The sequence below is a fragment of the Harpegnathos saltator genome, unplaced genomic scaffold, assembly GCF_003227715.2.
Source record: "Harpegnathos saltator strain DR-91 unplaced genomic scaffold, Hsal_v8.6 scaffold539, whole genome shotgun sequence".
NCBI lineage: Eukaryota > Metazoa > Arthropoda > Insecta > Hymenoptera > Formicidae > Harpegnathos > Harpegnathos saltator.
Window position 1 is genome coordinate 850,488 of NW_020230359.1, and position 27,275 is coordinate 877,762.

At 50.1% G+C, this 27,275-nt stretch overlaps 1 protein-coding gene across 1 annotated transcript in view; it reads right to left on the minus strand.

The window, feature by feature from the left end:
• Window positions 1-8,018: 8,018 nt before the first annotated feature.
• LOC105183498 (dipeptidase 1) overlaps window positions 8,019-27,275 on the minus strand; it is an 82,586-nt gene continuing 63,329 nt past the window's right edge. The window contains exons 8-10 of the mRNA XM_011141693.3: window positions 24,245-24,320; window positions 14,693-14,828; window positions 8,019-8,489 (exon numbers count right to left, since the gene is read on the minus strand). Of these exons, the coding sequence (XP_011139995.1) occupies window positions 8,373-8,489; window positions 14,693-14,828; window positions 24,245-24,320 (329 nt within the window). The 3' untranslated portion in view covers window positions 8,019-8,372. The remainder of the gene's footprint in view (window positions 8,490-14,692; window positions 14,829-24,244; window positions 24,321-27,275) is intronic.

The window sequence follows — 27,275 nt, forward strand, 5'->3', positions numbered from 1 at the left end:
GACTTGCCGGGATTAATTACCAACGATAAGTAACATCGGGATTGGGTACCTAACGTGATTTTCCCTTATTTTTAATTAAACTACACTACATCGACATGTGTATGTATATGTTTGTTATTACGTACATAATTTATTAAATAATTAACGTACGGGCGAATACTCTATTGTCCCGAGTCCCCATTACAGCCCGCAGTACCCCCGCCGAGTTGCAAATAACATAAGATCTTTTTCGCGCTGGTCGTCATAATTGCCACATGTTTTCCACATTGTTTCCGACGGATCTCATTCGAAGCTCATTCGACTTCTCGCAGAGATGTCCTGTGAGAAGCATTAGCGGCACTCACATAGGTTGTAAAAGTTGGATTGCGCGCGCGCGTATGCGTCTCTCGCACGTCGGCGGATAACGATACGCAATTCCGCGCGTCATAAACCGCGGACGTTCAATTCCGTTGTTACGGAAAACGCGCGAACGAACGAACGAATGGACGGACGTACGAGCGCGTGGACGAACGAACGGACGAACGCGCCGAGCACAGAGTTCATAAAGTGTAGCGTTGTGGCATGAAAAAATGGCTACCACGACTGGGGACGCGGAAATAAGGTGAAAAAATATGGTTAGTCGGCGAACCGAGGGAATATTTGTAATCTCTCTCTCTCTCTCTCTCTCTCTCTCTCTCCATCTCGGTTGTCCATCATTTATTCGGTGGCCATGTTTGAAAATGTTTTCCGACTGATATCTGTCGTTCCGCGGTCGTAACGTTACAAGGAGTTGCGAGGTGTACTTTGCACTTTGCAGTTGCAACGTGTCCCGCAACTCGCGCGACCTTAATTCTAATGTCACATTCTAACCGACGGATCCGGGGCGATTTTTCTTTGGCGACGAGCGCCGTGCCCTTAATAGTTTCGGAGTGATTTTAAAAACGATAAGATAAATTTCTTTCTTAACGGAGCTGGATCCCCGCGCTCGCCGAAAGCGTAACGAAATTTATGGCACTTGCTGAGGGCGCAAAACTAGCGACCGCGCGATAACGTCGTAACGCGACAATACGGTTAGCTGCTGAATTCCGTCACGGAGCGTTTTTAGAAACGGCGGTTTTGCCAATTCATCGATCCATCGATACGTTTGTACCATTAAAGAAATTGTGGTCGACGTATAGCCGATAAAGCGGTAAAGAGAGGAATAAGTAAACGAAAGCTATTTTCCGAGGCGAGCGACGCGCAAAGCCCGAGAACGTGAGCTGAGAAACGACAAGTAACTCCATCTCCGCGTCTTACCGTCTCTTCTTTCTTCTTTTACCTTTTTCATTTTTTTTTCTTATTTGCTCGGAGAAATGCGCCTTCGAGGAGATGATACCTGTGAGTATTATCGCGTCGCTGCTGTTATTCCAAACGGTATTACGCGTAAGCAGATCATGACATTCAATCTATGACGTTCCGTCTGTACTTCTACGAGAGGATATTTTGCGTACAAAACACGAGAGGCTGCGGTAAAAATATTCCTCCGTGTTCGCAATATTTGAGTCACGTCCACAAGATGTAATACATCGTGTTTTTCGTTACAGTTAACAAAGGAATAAAGGGATTATTTTTTAAATGAAACGGTTTTAAAAAAAAATACCCATAGGGGATTGGTATTGATTCGAAATTACGCGAGCTCGCGAGCTTGAATAAATATCGGAGAAATTACAGCGTATTCTTTCTCGAATGATAACATAATTTTTTGTTACATGTATTTGGCCGCGAGCATGCCCGGTATTTACAAAGGTCTCGCGCAAAACGCGTACGTTCCATTGTGAGAACATTTAGTCTGGAAATTTGAGGTGGATTCTAGGTGGTCGTTTCTCGATGTCGGAAAAATCGAGACGCGTCAATGGCGTGTGTCTCGCACGTGTCCACGTTCGCATGCCGTAAAAAATTGACGCTCCCCGAGATGTAGCGAAGCATCAATCTCGCGAAAAGACACATTTTTTGCTTGATTTTATTATTATTATTCAAATATCGCCGGGAGCAGGTAAAAGCTTTTTTTAATGTTAAACAAACACGGAGACTCGTTTGCACTCGATTGATTGCGTCGTTTCTGTAAGCGGCATTTCGCATTGTCCGCTATTTTACGCTGTTTAAAGACATATCGTATGCGAATATTTGCGACGCGGAGAAGAGCACGTTCGCCATTATTTATGAAATATATGCTCGTGCGATTTATACATAGCATTTATGTCGATCTGCGGGAAAAATCTTGTTTTTCCTCCATATTTATGACTTGTGAGTTATGTTATAAGAATGCTTTTTCCTATTTTTTCTTTTTTTTCTTTACAGCGATCCAGCATGACGTAGTAACGCGTATCGATGTCATACGATGTTTCATCTTTTGAATAATAACAGCCATTCTGAATAATTAAACGATAGTTATGCGCAAAATATTTCATAAGCCGCGACATGTTAAGTCTTACAAACGTATTTTTCCCACAACCTGGCGTCGACCTTTTATCTATGAAAATTTAATACGGGACATAATCACGTACGTTCCGTTTCCCGGCCATTCCGGGAAAATATTTGCTTCACGAAACACATGATTTTTTTTTTTTTTATAATTCAGTGACATGTACTGGCAGTTCTTTTTTTTTCTGTTAATTTAGGTATTGAACTATTTGGAAAAAGATAACAATGTTATGAGCAACGGTCGAGTTGGATCGTAAGTCGAGCAATAAAACAGGCTCACGTTTCTTAATTTTCAGGGTACCGAATGAGCGTTCTTTTTTTTTTCATAGCATAGCTACGAACCGGGACAGGTTCCGGCTTTACGATAGGCCGAGCGTGATCAAGTCGAGGGTACTTGCGTTGATTCAATCGCGTTACGATATAATATTCACGAGATACCCAGCGGGCGTTTCCGCTCATCTTATTGCTCGCGATAACCGCTGGCGCACCGTAGGACGCAGGCTCTGTCTCTCTCTCTCTCTCGCTTTCGCTCTCGCTCTCCCTTCCCCTTCTCACCCCTCTCTCGGCAAGGGCCGAGGGCAATCAAGGTTTACGATTGACCGAATCGTAAACCTGCCTCCACCGCGACGAGCACGATTCTTGATCGTATAAGCCGAATCTCGGATTCGCGCGTTGGCCAAATTCCGTACAAATGCGGCATTAATTCCGCCGTCGGTTCTCCGATATCTCTTGATGCCACCTCGGGGCGCTGCGCAGAGACTCCGCGGAGGGTGAGACTCATATTTGTATCGCTCGAAGTCGGAAATTTCGGTCGGAGATACACTTGATCCATCTTAGCGCAAGAGATTTGGCTCATCTTAATTCACCTTAGGCGCTCTCTGCGCGCTTAACTGTTTCGAACAGTGCAAGTCGGTTAACCAGTGAAATTATTATGTAACGAATAGTATTGAATCCGTAATTCTGATAATAGCTTACATTTGCACGTGAAAGTTTCCATCCGAGCACGCATCCGAGAACTCGTCCGGCTGGTGCGCGTCGCGCGAAGAACTATACCTGACATTCTTCGAGCGACTCGACACCGCGAGTAAATCCTTCCTCTCGAGCAATCGTTCAAGTTATTCCTGTGTCATTTATTATGCGTCTGCGAATTCTATGCACCGCACGCTCTAGAAAGAAAAATTCTTGTTTTCACGACGAATTCGTTTTCAAGTGCGATAATGCAAGCGTGGCAAGTAAAACGATGCATCGCGTGCATCTCTTATCTCTCCTTCTCCCCCTCCTCTCTCTCTCTCTCTCTCTCTCTCTCTCTCTCTCTCTCTTTGCCTCTGTCTCTTTCTTTCCGGGTAGGCGCTAGAGCATTTCCCTAAATTTAAGAGCTTTTTTTGCTCCATGGCCTAGCGCTCACTCGCCGTGCACTCGGGAATATCGTCTACAAACTTTTTGCAAATCCAACAAATTTTGTCGCGTGCGTCCGGGAAGAAACGCGAGCGGTTCTCCGGGAGAGTAACGCCGTCAGGCGTTTTTCTTAAAACGGCCGCGAGGTATAACTCGCCGGTTTCATATTATACGTTCTCCGGGCCGTATTAAGGGGTGAAATTTATAGGTTGAGTTTCCACGGTAAACTTAGCCGATATCTCGCCGGGAGGCGAAACAAAGAGTGGCTCTCGGAGGTGGTCTCGCGGACCACCACCACCACCACCACCACCACCATCTCCGGGGATCTCCTCCCTGGCGGCTTCGTCGTTTCCGCCGTCTTTCGCTCCTTTATTCGCGGCTAGTTTCCCTTTCGTTTTTATTTTTCCACCCGCCTTCGCCGGCCGTGTCTTCTCCATCGCGTTCCCGCGGCGGAGTGTCAGCCGAACGACGGGAAAAAGCTGAAAGCTGCAGCCCAGCAGACGATGGGGGACCGTTGAACGACGCGAGAGTGGCTGCGCGGGGAGGGTGGCCGTCGTGAGAGGGTGCGAGAAAAGGTAGGTCGTAACGGCGCGAGATAGACGTCGAAAGACTGGGAAAAAAGCAGTCGGTTCCTCGACCGACGGTCGAGGAGCGCGCGCGTAGAAACTAGCCGTCCATTCAGCGGCGCGAGTCGACGAAGGAAAGAAGCTTAAATGGTTTTTCCATGGCCGAATCCGGGTCTAAACGTGTCGAAACTTTTTAACGAGCTCGTTAGGGTTCCGCGAATGGGCGGGGAAATTAATTATCCTTGAAAGGCCGCCCGCCCGCGCTCGTCTATACGGACATACGATGCTCCTCCGCCCTTTTCCAACTTTCTCGTAGTTCCCGCCCGATGGCTGCACATTCGCACGTGAGTTTTTGGTAGCCGCCACGTCGCCTGCCACGGCGTTATTCTCTCAAAAAAACGTAAACGTTGTGGTGATATGAATCATTTCTCTAAAAAAATGAAGTGAAATAAAGTGTAACGGAGTAACTCAGGGCGCTAACATTATACGAATCTCGCTACTCTTCAGACGCTCTTCAGAGTCTCTGTGCCTGTTGTTATTAAAATCAATCTCAACGCGATCCTTCCGCGTCTGACGCGTTTCTTTCGTTTTCTTGCACGCTGATTTACGTGAGATTTACGGATGGCAGGCTGAAAGTCAGCACCGTCGGCGCGAGCTATCCTTCGTCGTGCAAACTTTAATGACCGGTCGATTCGACCGCGGAGGGATAGGATCGAAATAAATGAGAACTCGTTCGCTTTTGCAACGACGGCGTGTTCGACCTGCCGTAGATTTATTTTGGATACCAGTAACTTTCGAAACCTTACAAGATATTAGGTTACGAGGCTCGCGCGTTTCTCGTCGATCCTATTCTGCTCGCACGAGAATGGTCGTTAGGTCGATCGGACGTGGGATCGCTTTGATTAACTCTCGACTTAACATCGTGTCGCTCTTGCGTAGTAACAATGCGAATAAACGAAATCCGGCGTCTACGGTTTTTTGTACAGCTTCTCGTGGCGCGTACCTGCGTACCACGGATCGCGCAATATCGGCCAATCAGAAACATGTAACTGAATTTACATCCTTTATCCCGGGTGGAAACGCACGCGAATATTTTCGACGCTCGTGTCGAGTGATTCGCGTTGAATTAAAGAGCCGCTTAATAGAGAATTATTAACGACCATATCGTCGTGGCACGAGGGAAGTCGATGCGTTCGTTCGAGTGCTCCGATGCTTTCCACCGGTGCTCTTCGCTATGATAAAATTTCGGTGCAAAAACGGTCCGCGCGTGCGAGAGCGGAACTGCGCGGGATACAAAATCCCGCGACTCTTTCTCTGTGGATATATATATATATACACATATACGTACATATACGTGTATATATATATGTGTATGTATGTACATATTTCGTTCTCTCTCTCTCTCTCTCTCTCTCTCTCTCTCTCTCTCTCTCTCTCTCTCTCTCTCTCTCTCTCTCTCTCTCTCTCTCTCTCTCTCTCTCTCTCTCTCTCTCTCTCTCTCTCTCTCTGCTCTTTCTCTGTCCCTCGGAATCGTACGCGACGACGAGTTGTGGCGTAGAAATAGCCACGATATAGAATAAAAAAAATCACCGTTGAATTTGATGCACGTCGACGTAATACGTGTTAACGTTCAACTTCGATCGTGCAAAATCGTAGGAAAGTCGTTACACACAAATATCGAGAGACATAGTTATCCGTTCGACTTGGTCGACGGTGTGTCCACAATCGCTTAGCGCGATTAGCCTCGTTCGTAGCTCCTCGTAGGTCCTCGCATCGTTGGTCAAGCCTACCATTTCGAATCGCAGTCGGCGAGACTAGGGGAGGGATCAGTCCTGAAAAAATCACGAATGCATACCGCCCGACGACGGCGAGCTGGAGCATCGAAATATTTAGTCTACCCGTCGCGGGACACGACGCGACGCGACTTTGTGTCGTCGGGGTAGCTTAAAAGGAATCGAGGACACTCGAGCTGACCTGGCTCTTCGATCCAACCGATGGCCGGCTTGACGTGCTGGAGGAATAATGTGTTTCCGTTTGTTTTCCTTTTCCTTTTTTTTTCTTTTCTTTTTTTGTTCGACTTCAGGTACCGTATGTACAAGTTGTGTATAGTCATTCGCGCGCATACATACACACTTACGTCGCGTCATTCACTCTTTCTCTCTCTCTCTCTCTCTCTCTCGTACGCGGTTTCGCATCCTCTCAAACGATCGTTCATTCGCACTCGAGTGATCGCGCCCATCATTTCGTCGCGCGTGATCGCGAGATGTATACAATAATATAATTATTGACTAGGACAGTGTTTTTGGTTCCAGCTTCGACGAGGAAATCGCTGAGTACAAATTTAACATCGAGTATGCCCGTGGCTAAATCGTTAAACATTTATACAAACGCGTTGGTCTTCGTATCGCAGTGATAAGGTGCGTGCGTGTTCATCGTCTTTCGTTGTCGTGCCGCTCGTCGGCACGTTTCTCGTTCTTCGTTCTCTCAGCTCTCTCCACCTTCCAGCGAGCATCGACAGCAGCTCGCCGGCGAGAGCGAGCCGGCTTATTTCTTTTGTCGACGATGCACGCGAGGCACGCGCGCTCTTTCATCGAACAATCGCATGACGACACGGGCTGATGTACGTATCAGTACCGCAACAACTACAATCGGACGTCGTACGCCACTGTGTGATTCTCGATCGTTTTACAGTCGCGTAATTCCCTTGTGACAAATGGCTGCGAATAAAGGCCGTTGTGCGTTTCGTTTGATACAAATAGATAACGAATTGATTAAAACGAGGCAGTGATGGAAAAGGCTGTGTCTCTGTGTGTGTGTGTGTGTTCCGTTACCGTCGGGATGCGGCTCGCGAGTTGGCCGCGCCGCCGAGCGAGCGCGCGGCATAATTCCGCGTGTATTCGTCGTTCGGCTGTTTGATTTTCTACGCTAAGTTGATAAATTATACAGTAGCTTGACAATGGCCCGTTGGTGTAATCAATAGCGCTACAATAGTACTGCCCGCGCTAGTTTCAAATTAATAGACCGTTGCTTCATTAATACGCAGCATACCGTTATTATTGCAGGTAATCGATTAAACTGCGTAGCAGTTATTAAATGCAATAAAGATCGAAGAGTCGCGGACGCGAATCGATCGATCTGGATGGACGCGCGGGGAAAGCGGGGGACTGTGAAGCGCATGAGTTTCAAGTCAATTTCACGTTTAAGCGAATTTTTAGCCCGAGACATTTTGACGCGCGCGCGCGCGGATTCACAATCGACACGACCTAGAGCCGATCGTCGATGTGTAGGCGAAATCGCAACTCGTCGCGATTAGATTTGGATTCTTTCCCAAGCAGGGCGCTGCTGGCGATACTCGTTCGTTCCGGCTGCAATTTTTGTCGGCAGCTTCGCACCTTTGGTCGCGGTACTGACGTGCCACTGGCCGTCTCGTTCAATATCCTTCGCTAGCACTCGCATCTCTCGCAGCTTCGATATCTCCGGCGGAAATCGAGTTTACCTACCTACTTACGTACAAAGATGAGAATCGTGGATAACGCCGAGAAGGATCGAAAGGAGAGAGAGAAAAAGAGAGAGAGAGAGAGAGAGAGAGAGAGAGAGAGAGAGAGAGAAAGAGAGAGAGAGAGAGAGAGAAAGAAAGAGAGAGAGAGAGAGAGTGTGTGTATGTATGTGAGAAAGAGGGAACGGTGTAGGAACAGAGTGTGTGTATTTGCGCGTGTACGTGTGTATGTTCGTTTTTGTATGTGAGCGTGCGGGAGCGGACACACCGAGAGCCGTCCCTGGGAGATGCGAGCGGTCGCGAACTTGGGGTAAAGTTGTAAAGGGTGAGTTTTACTCCCGCTAGGGCAGTGATCTTATTCCTTCCTCTCGATCGCTTCGTTCTCTCTGTTTCCGCTTCGATCGCCATCGTCGTGTTTGCGTTCCGCGGCGTTTCCCCCGTTCGTTCCTCGCCAAGAAAGAGAGGATTCCGGCGGCTTAAGGCGCCATCAGGCGCTTGATGTTGTAACGGCAGTAATCACGACCGATTATGTCCTCATGCGGGATCTCCTCCTCCAGGGGCTCCATGCCCTCCGCGGCCATGTTGTCGCGGGTCTGCACAGAGACATGTACACAACGAGAGAAAGAGAGTGAGTGAGAGAGAGAGAGAGAGAGAGAGAGAGAGAGAGAGAGAGAGAGAGAGAGAGAGAGAGAGGGAGAGCTGCGATGTAGTAAATTGCGAATTATCGACTGTTAAAGTGTGACTTTGGTGATTTATATGCTCAGTCGTTTACTACGCATCGACTACGACCGAACGCTGAGCGTGGAACAATCGTATCAACCGTAATTTACATTCGCCGATCACTCATCGTAATCACTCCGCGTGTACATCTGCAAATTCGCCGCGAGTGGCTCGACAATCCGCGATGCGCTCGTCGATTATGTTCTACTCGAGACTACAAAGAGAGAAACACACACCAAATTCACCCCCGCAATTCATGTAAGGAGTTCCAATTTTCCAGCCGGTTGCCTCCCTCCTCCCTTTGTCTCTTCTCGACTTTTCAAATCTCTAGGGTTTTTATTTACACCTAACTACTGCGCCATACGAGAGACAATTAAAGTTACCGGAGTCGTTCCGACGTACTCTTTGCTCTTGGAGATACAAGGACTTCGGGAAGACTTAAAAATCCGAATACCAAATCGCTGCCGGCAGCGAACAAATCGAGATATTTACGAGCATGTGCGCGAACGGGAGAAGCCCGGGGTGTTTGTCATCTTTCTCGGCTGCATTCCGACGGCGCGTTCGAGAGAAAGACCAATGAATTTGACGACGCGTCGTACCGTACCGCGTCGCGCCGCGCCACGTCGCGCTTCTGAGGTATAGCTTCCGAGGACGCAGCGAAGATGGAAGAGCGCGCACGTCGCAAATGTTCTCAGGAAAAATCGCGCCCGGCGATTGCCGTAGCAGCAGTAGCAGCAGCAGCAGCAGCAGCAGCAGCAGCAGCAGCGGGGAAAATAAAAAACGAAGAAAGATGCGCGCGCCCGGAATGGGCAACGATGAAAGGCAAAGACGAGAACGTGCAAGGGCGGCGGCGCGGCGGGAAAAAAAGTCGGCGCGAGTATATTTCATACGAGCATGCACGCCGCCCATCAATTCTCGGCGAAGCCCATTAACCCTCCCGCGGGGCCGCGCGACTCCGAAAACACGTAACTTTCGACCGCTGACGAACGCGACAGCGACGCTCCTCCGACGTACGCAGCTCCTCTCCGGCGTGATGACGAAAAATCGCCGTGGCGCAGGTCAGAGGTCAGAATCCGCGGCGAAGGATTAATATATATCGACAGCGATTTACCGCACGTGCGGAAAATCAGATGGACGACGAGAGCTTCGGGAAGGAGGAAGCGCGCTGCGCTTCTCCGTGACGCGAATTCTCTTTTTTTCTTCCAATTTTCCATCGCACTCGTTACGTTCGCGCGCTTCTCAATGTGTTCTACCGTTTTTCGGGTAATTGTAAAGGATCGCTGTCGTTACGATTTGATTGAGTTTGAGGTTGCACTTGCGCTTGCGTGCGGACGCCTCATGTTATGTGCTAATTAAACGGATACGAAGATCGACGACACCGGCTGCGCATCCGGCCGAGGTGAGAGAAAGGGATGAGCGTTTCGCACATTGATAGAGGGATATAAAAGTTGTCGTTGGATCCGAGATTGCCTCTTGCTGGGGGCTGCAGGGCGAAGTGAAACTTTTTTACGACGCGAGCAGAGGCGGTCTTTTGGTTTCGTAGGGAAATAATTTATCGTGGCAACGCCGGAATGTAAAAAGCTTTCATTGACTTCGAGACGTCACAGTTGAGCTTTTCTTTTCTTTTTTTTTTTTTCTCGCACTTGCTCGTCGCGGGATTTATTTCGCTTTCATAAAGTAAGAAAACGACTTTTCACGCCGCGCAGCCTAGGAGAGTCGAAAAGGCGGATGGTGGATTTGATTCCAGTCGAACTACGTATTAGGATGACGCGGCAAAAATTTCGCTCCCGTCCTTGAAATCCAGCCTGCAATTTTTTTTTTTTTTCGATTAAACCTATCGCAAATATTTACACAATTTTTCGGTCATTGCTTATCCGCGCAATGAGCCACCCCCCCCCCTCCCGATGTTATAGAAGGACACGGCGATAAGTACAAACGCCGTCGGGATTCCAAACGATTTTCCCGAAAACGTGAATCCTCGCGAATCGAAGCAGCGGGCAGAATCTGTGAAATTATTTTTTCGCCGGCTATGCATGGAAGGAGGAGAAACAGACGGCGTTTGAGCGAACGAAAGGGACCTCGTTGTTGCCGTAAGAAAAAGAAGCGACGGTCGCGTCCGGACTTTGACACTTCGTCGTTGTCGCGTTTGGTCGACGGTAAAGTCACAAACTGGCACATAATTGAAGAGAAAAGAGACTCGCCGGGGTAGATCGCGCGCCACGTCCCTCATCTCGCGCCGGTCCGGTGAATTTCCAATTAAACGACAGCATAGAGCAGTGACGGCGTATCTCCGGCGCCGGGGCACGGGAGAAAAGGAAATGAGCGCGCGCGCGGTGTATAGGAGCACGTCGACAGTCTAATCAAATCCGCCTTTATTGTCGCTTTCGCGCCTTGGGCGCGTAACGTTGCGGTTATAAACGCGAGCGAGAGCAATGCGCTCGTCTCCCTTTCTCGACGCTCGGCAGTAATAACCCCTCTCCCCGCTATCCCCCTGCCCCCCCCCGCGTATATTCTGCTTTAAAATTGAAATTTTTCCCTTCGAAACATCAACCGCGGACGCTCGGGACGACTACTGAATGAGAGATTAGAACGTTAATGGACGTTGAAAGGCTTCCCGCATAAATGCACCGACAGTCCCCGCCGAGTTGCGCTCGTTTTCGCACTTTTCCCGTATCAAACCGCGCGCAATACCGAAAACGGCAGGTTGCCATCCGGAATATTAAGTGCGCCGCGTGCCTTTTATTCCATGAAAACTCTCCTCGATACAGACTCCAGACTCGACAGTTCGCATCGTGTGTACTAATCGTGTATCGTGTACGAAGTCGTACTCTCGTCTTTCGAAGACAAACATCTCGGCGAGGGCTGCTGCGTCGTACTCGCCGGAATCGAGCGCCGAGTTGCGCGGTCCGATGTTTACGAGACACACAGAGGTCATTGAGCGGTATAAAAGGCGGTATAGAGAGCGAGGAACGAGCGGCAGTCCGGCTTGAATGTCGCGTGTGTGTCTTGCAGTGTGACGAATATCGACAGGTGGCAAACCGATAACGGCAGGCGCGCAATGCTAATTGCCGTGCGTTATTGCACGCCGTGGTGACGGCTGTTTGCGGTCGGTGTATTCTATCGGCGCGCGCTAACGGGAGGAGTGAAAAGGGGAAAATTTGAGGGAACGAGATCGGAAGTGTCCTGTGTGTGTGTGTGTGTGTGTGTAAATCCGTCGAGTGAAAACGGACTAATCGCGTCCTTGTTGATTTCTCGAGAAACACGACAGAGACGTGTACTAGTTGGCGCAAGGTTCCGCACTTTGCGCACGTCCGCGAAAAAGCCGACAGTCTCTTGGACCAAGTCCCTTTCCTAAAACGAGGAGCAGCTCCGGTGGTCACAAATCATTCGAAGGAACAAAAGGTCGGGAGAGTCGAGAAGGGACCTTCGGCCGCCATTAACGTATTTCGAGGTGGCACGGCGATTTGCATAATGCGAGTGTGTACGACACTGAGATTACATTACGCCCGAGGAATTTCCACCGCTGTTTCCGGACGACAACGACGACGACGACGACGACGACGACGATTCCTTGCGGTGGGAGGATGCCGCGGTCTTACGAAACAGTCTCAAAGTTCCTTCAGATTCCACTCCTCGTACGAGGAACAATAGCGGGATTGAATTTCAAGGTAACGTAATCGTCACCATTTTGTTCGCCGCGCCGTAGGCGCGGTCATTATTTCAACAATTACGACGTTTCTCGCCCGTCCTGTAACCCGGACATGCCTTCGGGGCAAGGGCGAGGAAGGGAGGCTGGGGAGCGACGACGAGAGGGCTTGAAATTGCTCAAAGGATTTGCCCTCTTCGCTCAACCTCGGCGACTTTATCGCGATGAGAAAAGCGAAGCAGATATTCGTGTGTGTGTGTGTGTGTGTGTCTGTGTCGTGTACTTCAGATAAGAAGGAAGAACGATTTCTCTCCCCGCGAATTTGCACGTCGAGAATTAACGGCAGCTCGTCGTCTCTCAGCCGGAAGAAACTCTATTCATAAGCGCATGAATCCGCCCACGATCCGTGCCGCGCGAATTATCATCCCCCGGTGCCGCCGCCGCCGCCGCCGCCGCGGTGGTGAAGTCACATTTTCGTATTCCGATAATGAATGAAATAATCTCGTAAGACAGCTCTGGTCTGGAAAATTACACGCGTCGGATTAGACCGGGATAATTTAAGACGGCGCCGGCGAAGCGAGCCGCGCCGTTACGTGCGTTACGCTTCCATCAGGCTTCCATTGTGTCGGACGCGGGCTAACGCCGCAGATTTTTCGCTGCCGCTGATAACGTGCCGTGTCTCCCGCGGCGCGCGCCGTGGGCGCATTTTTCCGCGACGTGGCGATAAATCAACGAAAAAAAGAGAGAATTCGCGGGGAATAATTTTAATTTCCCCGGTCAGCCGCGTGGCGCGATTACGCGCGAGTACGCCGGCGCGAATCTTTGTTCCTACGGAAACCCCCGAGAGAGAATCGTCAAGTGAGTGAATGCGAAATTTACGCTTTCGCGCGCATGCTCGTCGCGATGCTTTATTACACTACGATCCAAATGTGGAATAATGCACATTCTTCCCCAAATATAATAAACAATTCTTGCTTCGGGTAAATAACCGCGCGGTTCCGTTCACCGCAACGCGCGCCGCAATTAAATTATCACAGTAATTTCAACAACGGTCATCCCGAACGTCCTCAAACATCCGGAACATCCGGCGCACATAATTTCTCACATCATTCCTGTCGGGGCGTGTACTACCGCTACTACTACTACTTCGCGAGTAATATCCGGGACCGAAACATTTTCAGTCTCTGAATTCTCGCAGGGCGCAGGATCTGCATTCGACTGCGACCCCGAAAGCGAGGGCCGTTTAACGCTGAAATGTACGAGACATTAATAGAGTGGTCCTGAAGTATAGAAGTCGAATGAAATTTAATACAATTTCAGCGAAACATTAGAGCGTGCGGTGCAATTTCTGAACGGGATGCGTTTTCATTCAGCGAAATATTGTTGATATCACAATTGGACAAACGAATGGACCGGGGCCGGGGAGAGGGAGGGGGATATTCGAGTGATTATAAAACGTTTTCGGTGCCTCTTCAAGCGCCTCAACTTTGGCCCGATACGCGTTTTAGCCGATAACCAACATCACGCTTATTAATCCGACAGCGTAAGACAGCGAAGAAAGAAACATAATGAATTATTACACTCGTTCTCCTTTTTCCGCTAAACTCAATACAATTGCATTCCCCTGTAACTTGGTTGCGCGAAGGAAAGCGCGTTTTAAGCGTTTTTAATTAAAGCGTTGACGAGCAAAAGGCACCGGAGAGGTAGAGAGAACCGGCTCTCTCCCTTGAACGGCCTTATCTCTCTCGCAGAGTGCACTTATATTATGAAACGTCAGTGTTGAGCGATGCTGCGCGATACTTTAGAGCCGTTTAATACACACGTCATATGTAACTGTGGCTGTGCGTCATGAGCGCGCGCGCGCGCGCGCAAGAGGAAGAAAGAGAGAGACAGTGGATGGATGGGTGGGTGTGAGCGAGCGAGGGTGAGGCAAAGGGACGGGAGAAAGGGACCATCGAATGGGATATAGTGGATCGTGCCAGCTGGTTCTACTACGGCTGGCAGGGCTCCAAGGGAGCAAAAATCGCTCGGGTTTCTCGTCCGACGATGCACCGAGAGCGCGGGCCGGATGCATGATTTGTGTGCTTTATTAAATCCGATATTGGTCGAGTCGGCTAACCCGAACCAGGCCATCGGTTATCTCGCGGCAGAAACGAGCGCTCACTCCGTCCACTCTCGTCGAAGCGACTTCTCCACCTTCGGTCACGCGTCCGTTGCTTTTTTTCTTTTTCTTTTCATCGAGCTCCCCCCGCGGATGCGGTGCGACGCGACGCGACGCGACGCGGCGTGAGAGCGAGTGAGTTGGACGGAAGCGACGATTCGCCTTCTCTTCCCTTTTCCTTCTTTTAGTTTCCTCCCGCCCCCCCCCCTCCCCCATTCTCTCTTTCTCTCTCTCTCTCTCTCTATTTTTCTTACGGGAGAATAATTTACCTGCTCCACCGCCTTGAACACCCGTATAAGATTCAGACCAGCCAGCTTCTGAATGTCTCTCTCCGACCAGCCACGCGCTAGCAATTCCGCGAAGAGCTCCGGGTACTTGCTGACGTCCTCCAGGCCCGTTGGTGTCCTGGAGCAGAGAATTTACGATGAGATCTTATTGAGATCCGCAGGATGAGGAGACAGCGACGTGATCGATTAGGATTGAGTCGTAATAGATCGATCTACAAGTTCCTCCCGACGCGAGGCTTTTTCTCTCTCGCAGGCTTTTTCGATAATTATACGAATATTTCATCCGAATTTACAGCCGCTGCGAACTCGCCGGGAGGGAAAGCGACATTGTTTTTTTTTTTTTTTTTCTTTTTGGTCACGTCTCGTCAAACATACCGGGATGGGAGAGACATAACGGGCTGTTTCTCTTTATTATTATTGATATTACACGCGAATACTGTCGCGGCAGTAAAAATGACATTCGGCAAGTCGTTAATACGGCGCACCTGTGTCGTTCGGCGAGAGTGAAGCGCGACCTGGGATGAAAGTATAATTTCATCCTCTCGTGTTCTCCCCTCACACGCGGCCACCGAAAATATTGTTTTAAAACACTGCACTCGCCGGCGATAAATTTTCGTTGGCGGCCGGGCGCGCGTGGGTGCGCCATAAAAGTCGATATGGAAATAATGTCCGTTCTGTGGAGGAGCGCCGGCTTGTGAACGTACGGTGCACCTAAGACCACAATTTACATGAATATTTCCGCTCGATAAGATAGGGCTTTAATGAAGCAGAAAGCTCCCCGGGAGTTTAAATTAGAAAACTGCTTGAAACTTTTATAGGTCCGGCTCGTACTTGGCGTATTCCTCCATATTACTACGGTAATTTTACAGCGTGCAATTCTTCGCGGCAACGCGCCTATAAAGCGCTATATATCGCGCCTCGCGGTGCGCATGGTGAATTATATTTTCGTCCAGCTGCATTATTCAGCGTGTATAGGCGTGACCTTGACGGACGTGTGGCGTTTTATAAAAAGCTCTCAGTCTCTCGTCCATTATGCATGCGAGCGGCATGAATTAAAGAAGTTAATTAATATGTGTCTGTGCGAGATTAATGATGCAGCTCTTTTTTTTTGTTTCTTTTTTTTTTTTGTTGCGCGATATTTTCAGCACGATGCGAGATAGCGTCTCTTTGTCGGAGTAGCACAGAGAGAATTTCCGGCGGCGCACCGAACCCTTCCGTGAAAGGCGCCGTAAATAATCGTTCGCGGACGCGTGCGACCACGGTTATTTATTAGCGATTAGATATTATTTATTCTTATCTCTCTCTCTCTCTCTCTCTCTCTCTTTCCCGCCGTCGTAATTTCTCACCGGGAACAAATGTTTAGCTTAAATTATCCCGCGAAATGCGGCATGCAGTTTCTCCGTGTTTCGCGCGATACAGGAATAATCCGCTCTTCACTTCCGAGCGTTTCGCTCGGAACAATTATTCGTCGAGATCGTCGCGTCTCTCTGTAAAAATTAAACGAACGATTATTCCGAACGAACATCCCGCGTATCGCGTAAGACGAGGCGACCGAAGAGCGGGCGAATTCACGCCGGGAAAGATCAAAGTACAATAATGAACCAGACGGGGGGGGGGCGAGAGGTAGTCACGGATAAATTACACGAGTTACTTCGGGCGGTTTATCCTTCATTACTTTAATTAGCAGTACGCCCGGTGACTGCGGCGAACTTACTTCACCGTTGAGAGAGGCACTGCTGCGGTGAAAGCCCTCTCTCCCCCCTCCCCTCTCGTGCGATTACGAGTCCCACTTATGAGCCGAAGGTGGAAATGCGCCATGATGGTCGAAATTCTCGTCGTCCACCGTGGAGAAGAACAAAAAACACCTCTCGACATGCAATGTCGAAAAAAGAATCTCCTTCCGATTTCGATAAAAGGCGAGGGAGAGAGACAGATAGATAAAGAGAGTTCGTTTCGAATGTCGCGGAAGAGGCGTAATATTTTGCGCACTTATTCGACATTAATGACGACCGCGCTGTGCATTCGGGAAACGTTCGCGGCGGATCCTTCCGTTTTCGCAGTTCTCTAGGATTTCATTAATTCATCCCCCGGCGTCGTTGAGCGAACGAGCGCGATCGATACCTCTCGCGAGGGTACATTGAATCGCGACACCTCACTTCACGAGCGGTATAAAAGGGGTTAGAGTGAATTTCGACATTCTCATTACGGGCGTCATAACGAGGGCTCGTGCAAGGATGCGATGACAAGGACGGCGGCGGCGGGGCCGTCGAAAGCTGCTGCCCGCTGACAATGTCGGGCCAACAAGAGCGGTTAGAGACTTATTCATGGCGCGCCGTGTCGCCGGCTGAAACTGGCAGTTATACAGCTGTATACCGTATGCATCGGCCTACCGCATCCCAGCGCCGTTGTTCCAATCTCGGAAATTTCCAAAATTGGTGTGTCCATCATCATAAGCCGACTGTAAATGCGGGGTGATCGCGCGCGCGAAACGAGAGCGATAGCTCGCGCGTTAACCAACTCTCGACGATCGTATTTCACTTTTGTCCGCCACGTCGTCGGAGGGGCTCTATTTTTTCCATTTTTTTCGATCTTACTTTTCGCGGAGGGCTCGGGAAAGCGGACGCGACGCGATTTCCGCAGCGAAGTCGCCGATACGTCCGACTTGGACGGCATTACGAAGCAGAAATGAGCAGATCAGCCTCTGCCCTTTGGGGAGAACGAGAATTTCTTCGGGGATATTTCGATGACCTATATATGGCGCATACTTGCTCCACGTGTTACGCTTATAATTTATGAATTTAGTTTGCGAGCAAAAATGTATGTACGTTGTTTGCGAATCCGTTGAAGCTCGTTCATAGATCCCTCGGGATTTCGCGCGGAGCACGGAGGTTAAGAACGGTTTATCTAGAATTTATTAGGAGAGCACGGAACTTTGTTCCCGGCGCATGATTTATCTCGCCTGTGATCGGGAAAAAAGAACGAGCGAGAGAAACGCGAAGAGAAACGCGCGATAGAACCAGGACGCGCTTATATCGCCGCAACGATGCCGATTAACTGCGATTTTTTAGCGAAGAGCTCGAGCGCGAGCGCGAGACGGAGGAATCCGCGATGACCGGCTAAACGACGGAATTATGCACCGCCATAAATCACCCGAAAAAGAGAAAGAAAGAGAGAGAAAGGGAGGGAGGGGGAGAGAGAGAGAGAGAGAGAGAGAGAGAGAGAGAGAGAGAGAGAGAGAGAGAGAGAGAGAGTCGGCCACATATTAAACTCGCGATACAGACACCGCTCGTAGAAGCTGTCATGTAACGACAGTTACAGATAAATAATCGAGCCTCGAGCTGTACAGCGTCGAAAATATTGACCCGCCGCGAGCCACTCGTCTCGCGGATGTAGCCGTGTCGAAACGTGACGGTCCGCGAGCACCCGGCTACCCGTTGTAGAGAGAGAGTTGTTGGCTGACCACGGTCACGAACGTTGTCCCAATTCGCGAAATTTCCAATTCTGCCCGCCGCGCCGTCTCCCTGTCGTGACGGGATTGGTATCGAGTCCGTGGGCGTCGCGCCGCGCCGCGCCGCGCCGCGTCGCACCACATCGCGTCGTGTCGCGTCTCTGCGCTCTCACGTTCGACACGCGGATACTTGTGCAGCCACGACGAGATACGTAGGGTCGAATTTGTGCGGGTTGAAATCTGTGGTAATAAAATGCAGCGCGGACCTCGTAAGAATAATCCGTCATCAAATGTCTGTACGGACAACGCGCGAGCAGCGCTTTCGTCCTTCTCGCACCTCGCGGCCTCTCCTTTGCCGCGCGCGCACGCATGCTCTTTCTCTTTCTTCTTCTGTACTTCCTGTGGCCATCGTCCTCGTCGTCGCCGGTGCGACCGTTGTAGGATTCAAAAGTACCGTTTTCACGGGGAAAATACAGTTTCGCTCAAATCTAGTGACAGTGATTTATGGACGTGCATGAAAGTGCGCGGGACTCGCGTTGTGGGTCGCGCCGCGGAAAGGAACGATACTCCTCGCGCACGACGCCGCAGCTAGATTCAAGTAGAAAAATCCGAGGCAGAGAGCGAAGTATCCGTCAACCCTCCTCTCGCGTCTCGCCTTTGCCCGCGGTCGTGACGTGGATGCGAAGCACCTCCGACAATGAGATAAGGATGTTACACTTAACGGAGTGTCGCACGCGGCTTCTTCATCTACTTTCAAATTTTCGGAATTATTTTCCTAATTCCTCGCTACTCCGCGTGAATTTCGTCGTAAAAGTTCAGCAGTTCGAGGCACCTTCTCGATCACGCGCGACGACGCGTCGATGCGCGAAGCGAAGAACCGTCTTGACGGAGCGGTTCCCTAAATTCCTCTCGTTCATCCTCTCGTAAGCGGTAGCACTCGGATACGACGTTGTAACCAGCCGCTGCTGGAACTCGATGAACGCGGCGGCGGTCACGGCGGCGGTATGAATTTTAATCTAGCGTAAAAGCTTATTGGCCGGCAAGACTATCAGCGGCGCCACGTCCTGCCCGGTTTTAACCTCCACGCTTCCTAGAGCGTTCATCGTCTATTTCCGCGCAACCCACTTTCCGTCTTTAGAAATAATTAAATATGCCTTCGCTTTTTCCGGCCCGTCCCATACGGATATTTCCGTTATCTTTTTTCCCTTATCCCCATCTCTCTCTCTCTCTCTCTCTCTCTCTCTCTCTCTCTCACACTTTTTCACGTTGCGCCACGTGGCGAACTGCCGGCTTGCACTCACTCGATGAGTACAAATATCTTCCACAATTAGCCGGCTGAAATTTTAACAATCACTTCTATCGAGCGAAAGTGACTTTGCCCTTCTTGTTCTTCTTCTTCTTCCTCTTGTTCCTCTTTTCCTCCTTTTTCCTTACGGTAGTGCCGTAATTCCTCTCAAGAACTAAGTGGAAAGGATATAACTGCCTCGGAGTTGGGACTTTTTAGAACTTCTGCGGTCTTCTCTGCAGGCATGAAGACTCTGAAGGCGATGTAGAGTTCCGGATTCAAATTTTGCCACGGAAAGTGTCGCGGCGCGACCTTGAATGCATTCAAAAGGAAAGCTCAGTTCGTCTCAGCCGCCGCTCATTTGGCCGAACGGTGCAGGGGCACTGTTAACTTCGTTAACATAAAATCAGCCGCGTGGGCGAGCAAAAATTGATATCGTCCGCCGAATTAGCGTATCGATCCGGCCATCGAGCGCGTCGCTCGCCGGGCATAGCGCGAATTTGTTGGCCGGCGTTATCTGTTATTTCAGTTCCGCATTACTTGCTCCAACGAAGTTATTTGCAGCCGCACGCCGACACGATGGACATGGTTGGGCGATTCCCGCGGGTCGGAACGGGCTGACGAAGTGGAAATGCAATGGTTTATTATTGCGTAGCAATAAACGAATTGATCGTCGAGGAATAAATAGCGTCGCGTTTCCGGCTTTCATGCATTTCGGCTCAATTTCCTACGTGAAGGCAATGAGAACCGCCGATCATCCCCCTCCTCCTCCTCCTCCTCCTCCTCCTCCTCCTCTTGCTCGGGCGTACTGCCACATACGCGAATGTTACCCGCGAATCGAGAGCTCCTCTGCGAAACGGCTCCCTCGATTAGCTCGTTGAAATTTTAACCATGTGCTGTCAGCCAGTGAGTTAATTTAACGTGCAATTAAGAGCGCGGCGCGTTTCCGTCGTCGGATTCAGCGCCGGCCGTTTCTAATGCAGTTGACGATGCGGTTTCTGCATGAAATTGAGGGGACCGCATAATTCTCGTCCGCGGGACAAAATTGCTGATTAATTTGGCAAATAGCCGTTCTGCAAATTTGCCGCCTGCAAATGTGGCCGCTTCTTAAATTGTTTTGGGGTAGCCGCTTTTAATCGCCGTCGCGAGCGTGCCAGCGCTCTCGCTCTTCTTACCTCAGGCTTGTCATTAAGTTGTTCGGGTGCGCCTGTGTGCCACTTTCCCTGTTTCGCGAGGCGCACGTCGACGAATTTCAGAAAGTTCGTCCTGGTTCGTGTTCGCCGTGTCGCCTCTTCGAAAAACTCGAATTATCATCGAAACACCGTACGAGATCGCGCTCTGGCCGCGCTCGACGTACGATAAAAAGAGTTACGTCACGAATGCTTCGGCGCGCCGGAGCGTCAGGAATTTTTCGGAGGGAAAAAAAGGAATTTATGACAAGCTATTCATCGATCTGCGGCCCGTATTGGCTCCTGCGATTAACACGTTGAAATTTTAACCATGAATGTCAGCCGAAACGTTTCATCGTACCGCAGATACGCCGTACGTGATTCCTCCGGCGCGGAAATAACACGGATTTTACCTACGGAATTAAATATACTTGCGAGAGAACGGTTTTTGTCCGCGGTGAAAGCGCGTTATCGAATTTATTCGCGAGGGGTTCGACGTGAATTCGTTATAAAAATCGTTGGGCGGAAAATGAACGTTCCGCTCTTTGAAAAATTTCACTTACCACTTTCAGCGTTCACCGGGAAAAGGTATTAGATACCATCGTGGTTTTCGTCTCTCTCTCTCTCTCTCTCTCTCTCTCTCTCTCTCTCTCTCTCTCTGCCGCAATATACGTACATCTTACGCGAGACACGCGAAAAGAAAGCAGTGAATGATAGAATGTTTGCTTTTCCTTAACTTGCGGGGTTCCCATGCGTGATCCCTCCATACATATTCTCCCCTTTTATGGCATAATTTTTAACCATCCAACGTGAACATATCACGGACGGGGTGGGCGGTTGTTGTTTCAAATTTCTTCCCACCACGTGTAAGTTGGAATCCTGAGCTGCCACGGCAGATATTAAACCTTTCTTTTCGTAACGCAGAAAGCCGGAAACAGGGCACGGAGGAAACGAGCATTGTTTTCATTCCGATGTGACGTTTCTCTCGAGATTCCAGCCGTTCATATATCGTCACCAAAGCGCACCCTCGTCATTTGCATCGTTTTTCTTAGAACCGTCGTATTTGGAAATCTCGGAATTTGCGGAATGCTTGAGAATGAGAGCGAGGACAATTTTCCCCGATAAATTTCATGCAGCTGTCGCGGCGGGAGAAGAAAAGGGGAAATAACGACCGTCGCAGTATTGCGAATTCGTTCCTGCCATGCGTACGTTATCAGCTTTCATTAGCAATAATTGGAATATGAAATCGCTGTAACAAAGTTGTTGTGTCATCTCATCTGGCGCTCTCTAACCGCAATAAATCGAATCCGTTTACGCGAAACAATGTGAAACATCTACGTTGCTTTGTGTTTAGAGGTAATCATGTTTAAATCATACTGCACTGCATATTAATTACGGGTTTAATAAAATTAGGGAAGCGTGTGTGATATGTGAGTGGTGTTTGAAATAAAATTTAAGAACACTTTCATCAAAAATATAACATGTGGAGACTTTCAGCCCGGGGGTTATCAAGCGAATGTAATTAATTATGATTGCACGCATTACATTTTTCGCGTTTGTGCGGTAAAAAATAAAGAAAAAAGAAGATTGTCGTATCTGCCTAAAACTCCGCCAATAAAACTTGGAGTTTCACGTGCTGACATTTATACGTAAAAATCATGTCAATTTAAAATGTGATACCGAGCCACCGCGTTTTCATTTTAATGCCGCGGTAATCGAATACTCTTCTTCTACTACGGCGGGAAAAAAAATAAAAAATAATATATATCCAAAATAAAATTCCCAGCGGAACGTGATTTCCAATACATCAATAATTAATGACTCATATGTTCATTTATTAAACTCAACCGGTTTTCTGCGGTTTCTCTCTAAATTACATGCTCGGGTTCGATTTATTTGCTCATAAAAAATAAATGAAAGCTCATGCATAATAGTTACGTTCGGATTCAGCCCGCGTAAATTCTCCGATTTTACACACGCACACAGGCACGCATCGACGACAAACGTTGCGTCAGGCGTTATTAACGTGCTGTCGACTTAAATTTAGCTCTTCGATTCAAGTTTACGTCTCGGCCAAGGGGGAATAAAACTGGCAGAAATTACAGGCATTAATTATTTGCGGTGTACCGCGCTGCTGTGTGTGTATTTGTCGTGCATATTTATTTTTTCGATTCCGTGCATTTGTACTCGCCGATATTGTCGCCGGGCAAAAATACGAAAAAACCATATATATACGCGCGGCGATTCGATCAACGGCGTGCCTTTTACGTCGTTTTTCTTCTTTATCGTTCGATCTGCAAATCACGCATCACGATGCATCCGCACTGTTTTTCAATCCTCCACCATATACACTAGTAGACGCAACCACATGTGTTTTTCACGCGGATCCGAGCAGCTCAACAACTTTTTAGTTCACACCCCTACCGCTCTTATGATTTACTTCAAATTAGAGCGACCTGATTCTTCCCCCGCCCTTTCTTTCTTCTCCTCTTCTCCTGCTCCTTCTCCTTCTCCTTCCTCACGCTCTGTCAATCCTTTTTTCGCCAAGCTTAAAAATGGTAAGCACAGCGATTGCAGTAACACACGCGCTCGCTACAAAGGGGTCGGCATTTTTAACAAAAGAAGGGTTGGTCGATGCTCGTGTGTTTACCCGATTCTCACGTCCACTTAGCGGACCCCGTTTACCTCCCCGCCACCACTCATCGCGGCAAAAAAGAACTCCGCGGGGTCGTTCCCGGGCTGAACAAGCAGCGTGAGAAGCGTAACAAAGGCGGGGATAATGGAGGGGAATAACGCCGGCAGTTCGGTAACAAACAGCTTCAAATACCATCGAGTATCTCGCGAACGCGAATTTATTTACAGAGCTACTTGAAGAATTCATGGAGGGCGCGCGCGCAGCGGTGCTCTTTCAACGGCTTCTTTCGTGAAACGACGGAGGGCCCGAACGATATTTACGAGAGAAGTCGTCTCGACTAACACATCTGTCCGCGCGCGCGCGCGCGCGATACGTCGATTATCGCGATACGTTATTTCCTCGCCATGACATTCCAGTGTCACTTTTTGACTTTTGACGCAAGCGAGACGCAACGGAGCGTGCATATCTGTGTGGACGGTCAGCTAGAGAAGCCGAGAGAAAAGCACTGATATCCCCGATAAATTTCGCGAGAGAGCCGACTTGAACCGTCGCCCCGTGTCGCCGTGTCTCGCGGGTATGATCGGTGGCACCGTACGTATTGATTCACACCCCGACCTACATCCAAAGGCAGCCGAAAACTTCTCTCTCCACGCTGTCGCGCGCACCACGTAGCAACGAGGGCTTTCGACGCAATCAGTCGTCCGCTCGGCGACGGGAAACGCGCCCTCGAGTCTGCGACGCTTCCGTACGGCGAGGAAACACCGTCGTCGGTTGCCTCGCTTTAACAACGGGTCGTCGCGCGGAAAGCGCGCGCGCGCGATCGTCGGTTAGAATCTCGCTGTCTCGGTGTCGGTGGGAAAAAGTGAACGAGATAATAGCGGGCCGCGCACTCGCGCGTGTAATGCATCCGTCACATTAATCCCGTAGTCGCGCCTCGCGATCGCTCGCAAACACCGCTCGCTGTTGTCGCAAGTCAATATTTCGAGGTCACACTCACAAATTGATCCCGTCGTATCCAGCTCCGATGCCGACGTGATCCACCCCGGCGATCTTCCGCACGTGATTGATGTGCGCTGTAACATGTCAACGAAAATTGCATGTGTAACGTAAACGTCGTAATGTCCGTCGCGTTTACCGCGCGCGCATACGCTGCGATACACGCCGAGCGTACACAGCCACGTAGCTCGTAGCTCATTTGTCGTGCGACCAGCGAAATTACATTCGTCGGTCGGCCTAACCGCGCGGCCCGACCATTTTTTAGCTGCGCGACTAAATGTTGCGCCTTCCGCGAGAGTTACCGGGAGATAATTGCCCGCACTTACGCATCTCATTCGCGCTGCCATTGTCCGTCTCTACCGGTAACGCGTTTTTACACGATGACGTCGCGGATGCGCGCGCGCGCGCGCGCGCGTTTTGTATCCCAGACGCTGTAATTATCAATCCGCTGATACAATGCAGCGCGCGTGGGGGAGGGGGGGAGGGTTAAATTAATTCCCTCCTTCAATAGGAGAGAATGTTGCGTCTGCGCGAGCGGGATAAGTCAGAGTGGTAATTCATTAACGCTGCGCGCGCGCGCGCGCGGACTCATTTCCCCGCTTTATGTAAAGTCGACGACGGGCTCTCGGTAAACCAATTTGCCAGTTTACCACTGCTGAATTGCGTGAAGTTTAGAAAAACACCGCCGCTGCAGTCGGAGAAACGCGTTATTAACCTTCAATATTTACGCATTTAAACGCGCGCGCGGTCTTTTCGCGCGCTGGAAGACGGATAAAATTCGCGTGATAATTCGCAGCCGCAGGCCGCGACGGCGCGCATAAACAATGAAAATTTGCATATTATCCGTCAGACGGGTGTTATTGTTAACTCGGGGAACGGTCACTCGTATAATTTACATGTACGTTAATATCTCGCGAATATAATTCATGCCCCAGCGACCCGCAAGGCGGAAGACAATTTCACACGGTCATCAGGATTACACGAGCGAGTCTCACTTCTCGCTTATTAATTCAACGCGAATTCACGTCGCTTCACGTTCACGTGCAGTGCCAAAAGGGCACAGCGCGCGCGAGGGGGCAAGAAGAAGGGGGAGGGAAATAATGCCCCGATAACACTACGAGCGCGCGTTTTCAGCGGTCTAACAATTTTCAAACGTGCACAACGATCTAAGCACATGACGGATTACGCGCGCGCGCGACGTGTCGCTTGCTCGCGCGCGCTGGCGGCATGCATAATCGATCGAGCAGATGACATAATTCATCGCTGCGATCGGAGAGCGCAGCGTGCGTGGAGTAACGGCGCGCGTCATTGCGCTGTGATTTTGTTCGCGAGCCGCCCGCCGAGCGGAACACATCAGAAACGTCACGAATTTCGATTTTCGTGTTTGCCTCGCGTTGCTCGTCCGAATTCCTCGCGAGCGCGCGCGATCACTCTCTCCTCCTCTCGTCCGGCCTATCTCCATTATATCGTAAATTATGTGTCGATCGGCGCTCGCAGGCGCAGCGCGCGACGTGGTCTTTCGAAATTGATCATGATTCCGCGAGGCATATCGTTACCAAAGCGCGACCGGAAAATCACGCGTGACGCCCCAGCAAGGCGGATAAACAGATTGACGGATAATCCGGCCAGTCGGAAATTTCGATTACAATCAAAGCGCCGTGTGTAATCGCGCGCCTGGATATTTTCGGCGAGCAATTCCGCTAGACGCTCTCGCGCTGAAAAAATACGCGCGACTTTGTCGCGACTGTGTCGCGCGGCAAACAGAGGCGGCTCGAATTTGCATCGCTCGTGACTCGCGAGCTTAGCGGCTCGCTGCGAGATCTTTCGATTTGCATGCGCCCCCTCGTAAACAGGCGTGGTGGTTGACGCTCGCTCAGGCTTGCGAGACGACGCGCGAATGTCTGCCGAGATACGCGCGAGCGACGCGCGCCGAGCAATCGGTTGCAACCCAGGCGGAACAGAAAATCATGATGACATCAGAATGACGTCAGAATGATGAGGAAAAGTCATTTTTTCATTATGATTCGCTCATTTTCTCGTCATTTTGATTCGTCATTGTGATTTTTCGTTCTACCCGGCCGTGGCGGCCTGTAACGCAGCAACAACGCCTGCATTGTTGCAGCGTGAAAAAATTGATTCGGTCGCGTGCGAATTTCGAGGGCGTTTATCGCCGAGCGCGCATCACCGCCGCCGCGGTACGGAAGCTACTTTTGGCCCGCGACACAACGAACGCGCGCGCAAAGCCCCTTGATTTTAATTGGAAGGCGGTGGAACGATAATGCGAGCGAAATTACCGCTGTGCGGAGAGAGCGCGCGTTGTCCTGAATTCAAAGTAACTTCCGCCGGCGCGCGCGAATATAGTTTGTGATAGATAACGCGTGCTCTTCGCGCTCGCGGCGCGTGTCGGCCCGGGGCGAGCTCATATCGAGAAAATTGCATTCATACTATAAACAAAGAAACAGTTATTCGACAAACGTAGTGCGGTGAATTGCGAACGAGAGTGGGAGGGAGGGGGAGAGAGAGAGAGAGAGAGAGAGAGAGATCCGCGATACCGCGGTTATTATTAACCGGCAGCGATTGTTGGTCGGCGCAGCGCGGTCGCCATGGGATCGGCTTTCCACGCGCTGTTGGATGCGACGCGACGCGATCCAACGGTCGGAACAGAGAGAGAGAGAGAGAGAGAGAGAGAGAGAGAGAGAGAGAGAGTGGGGGGGGAAAGGGGGTGAGAGAAAGCCACGGTTGAATCAATCATAAGCGTAATACTGTCAATGACCCGGCCGCCGACGCGGTCGCGCGAACGCTACTGCAATCCCGCGACGTCGCCGAAATTATTGCCGTGCCTCGCGCGCACCCGGTATATAACATTCTTCCTGTTCGCCCGCGTAATTTTCTTCCCCGCCCCTGCCCCTCCTCCCCCCGAGCGGAACATCATTTTCTCCGCGGCTCTGTAGCCGGTGATGTAAAGCAATTAGAGATGCGGCTCGCGGAAGGAAACGATTATTCAGGTACCCGGCTATGGCCGATTACGCGTC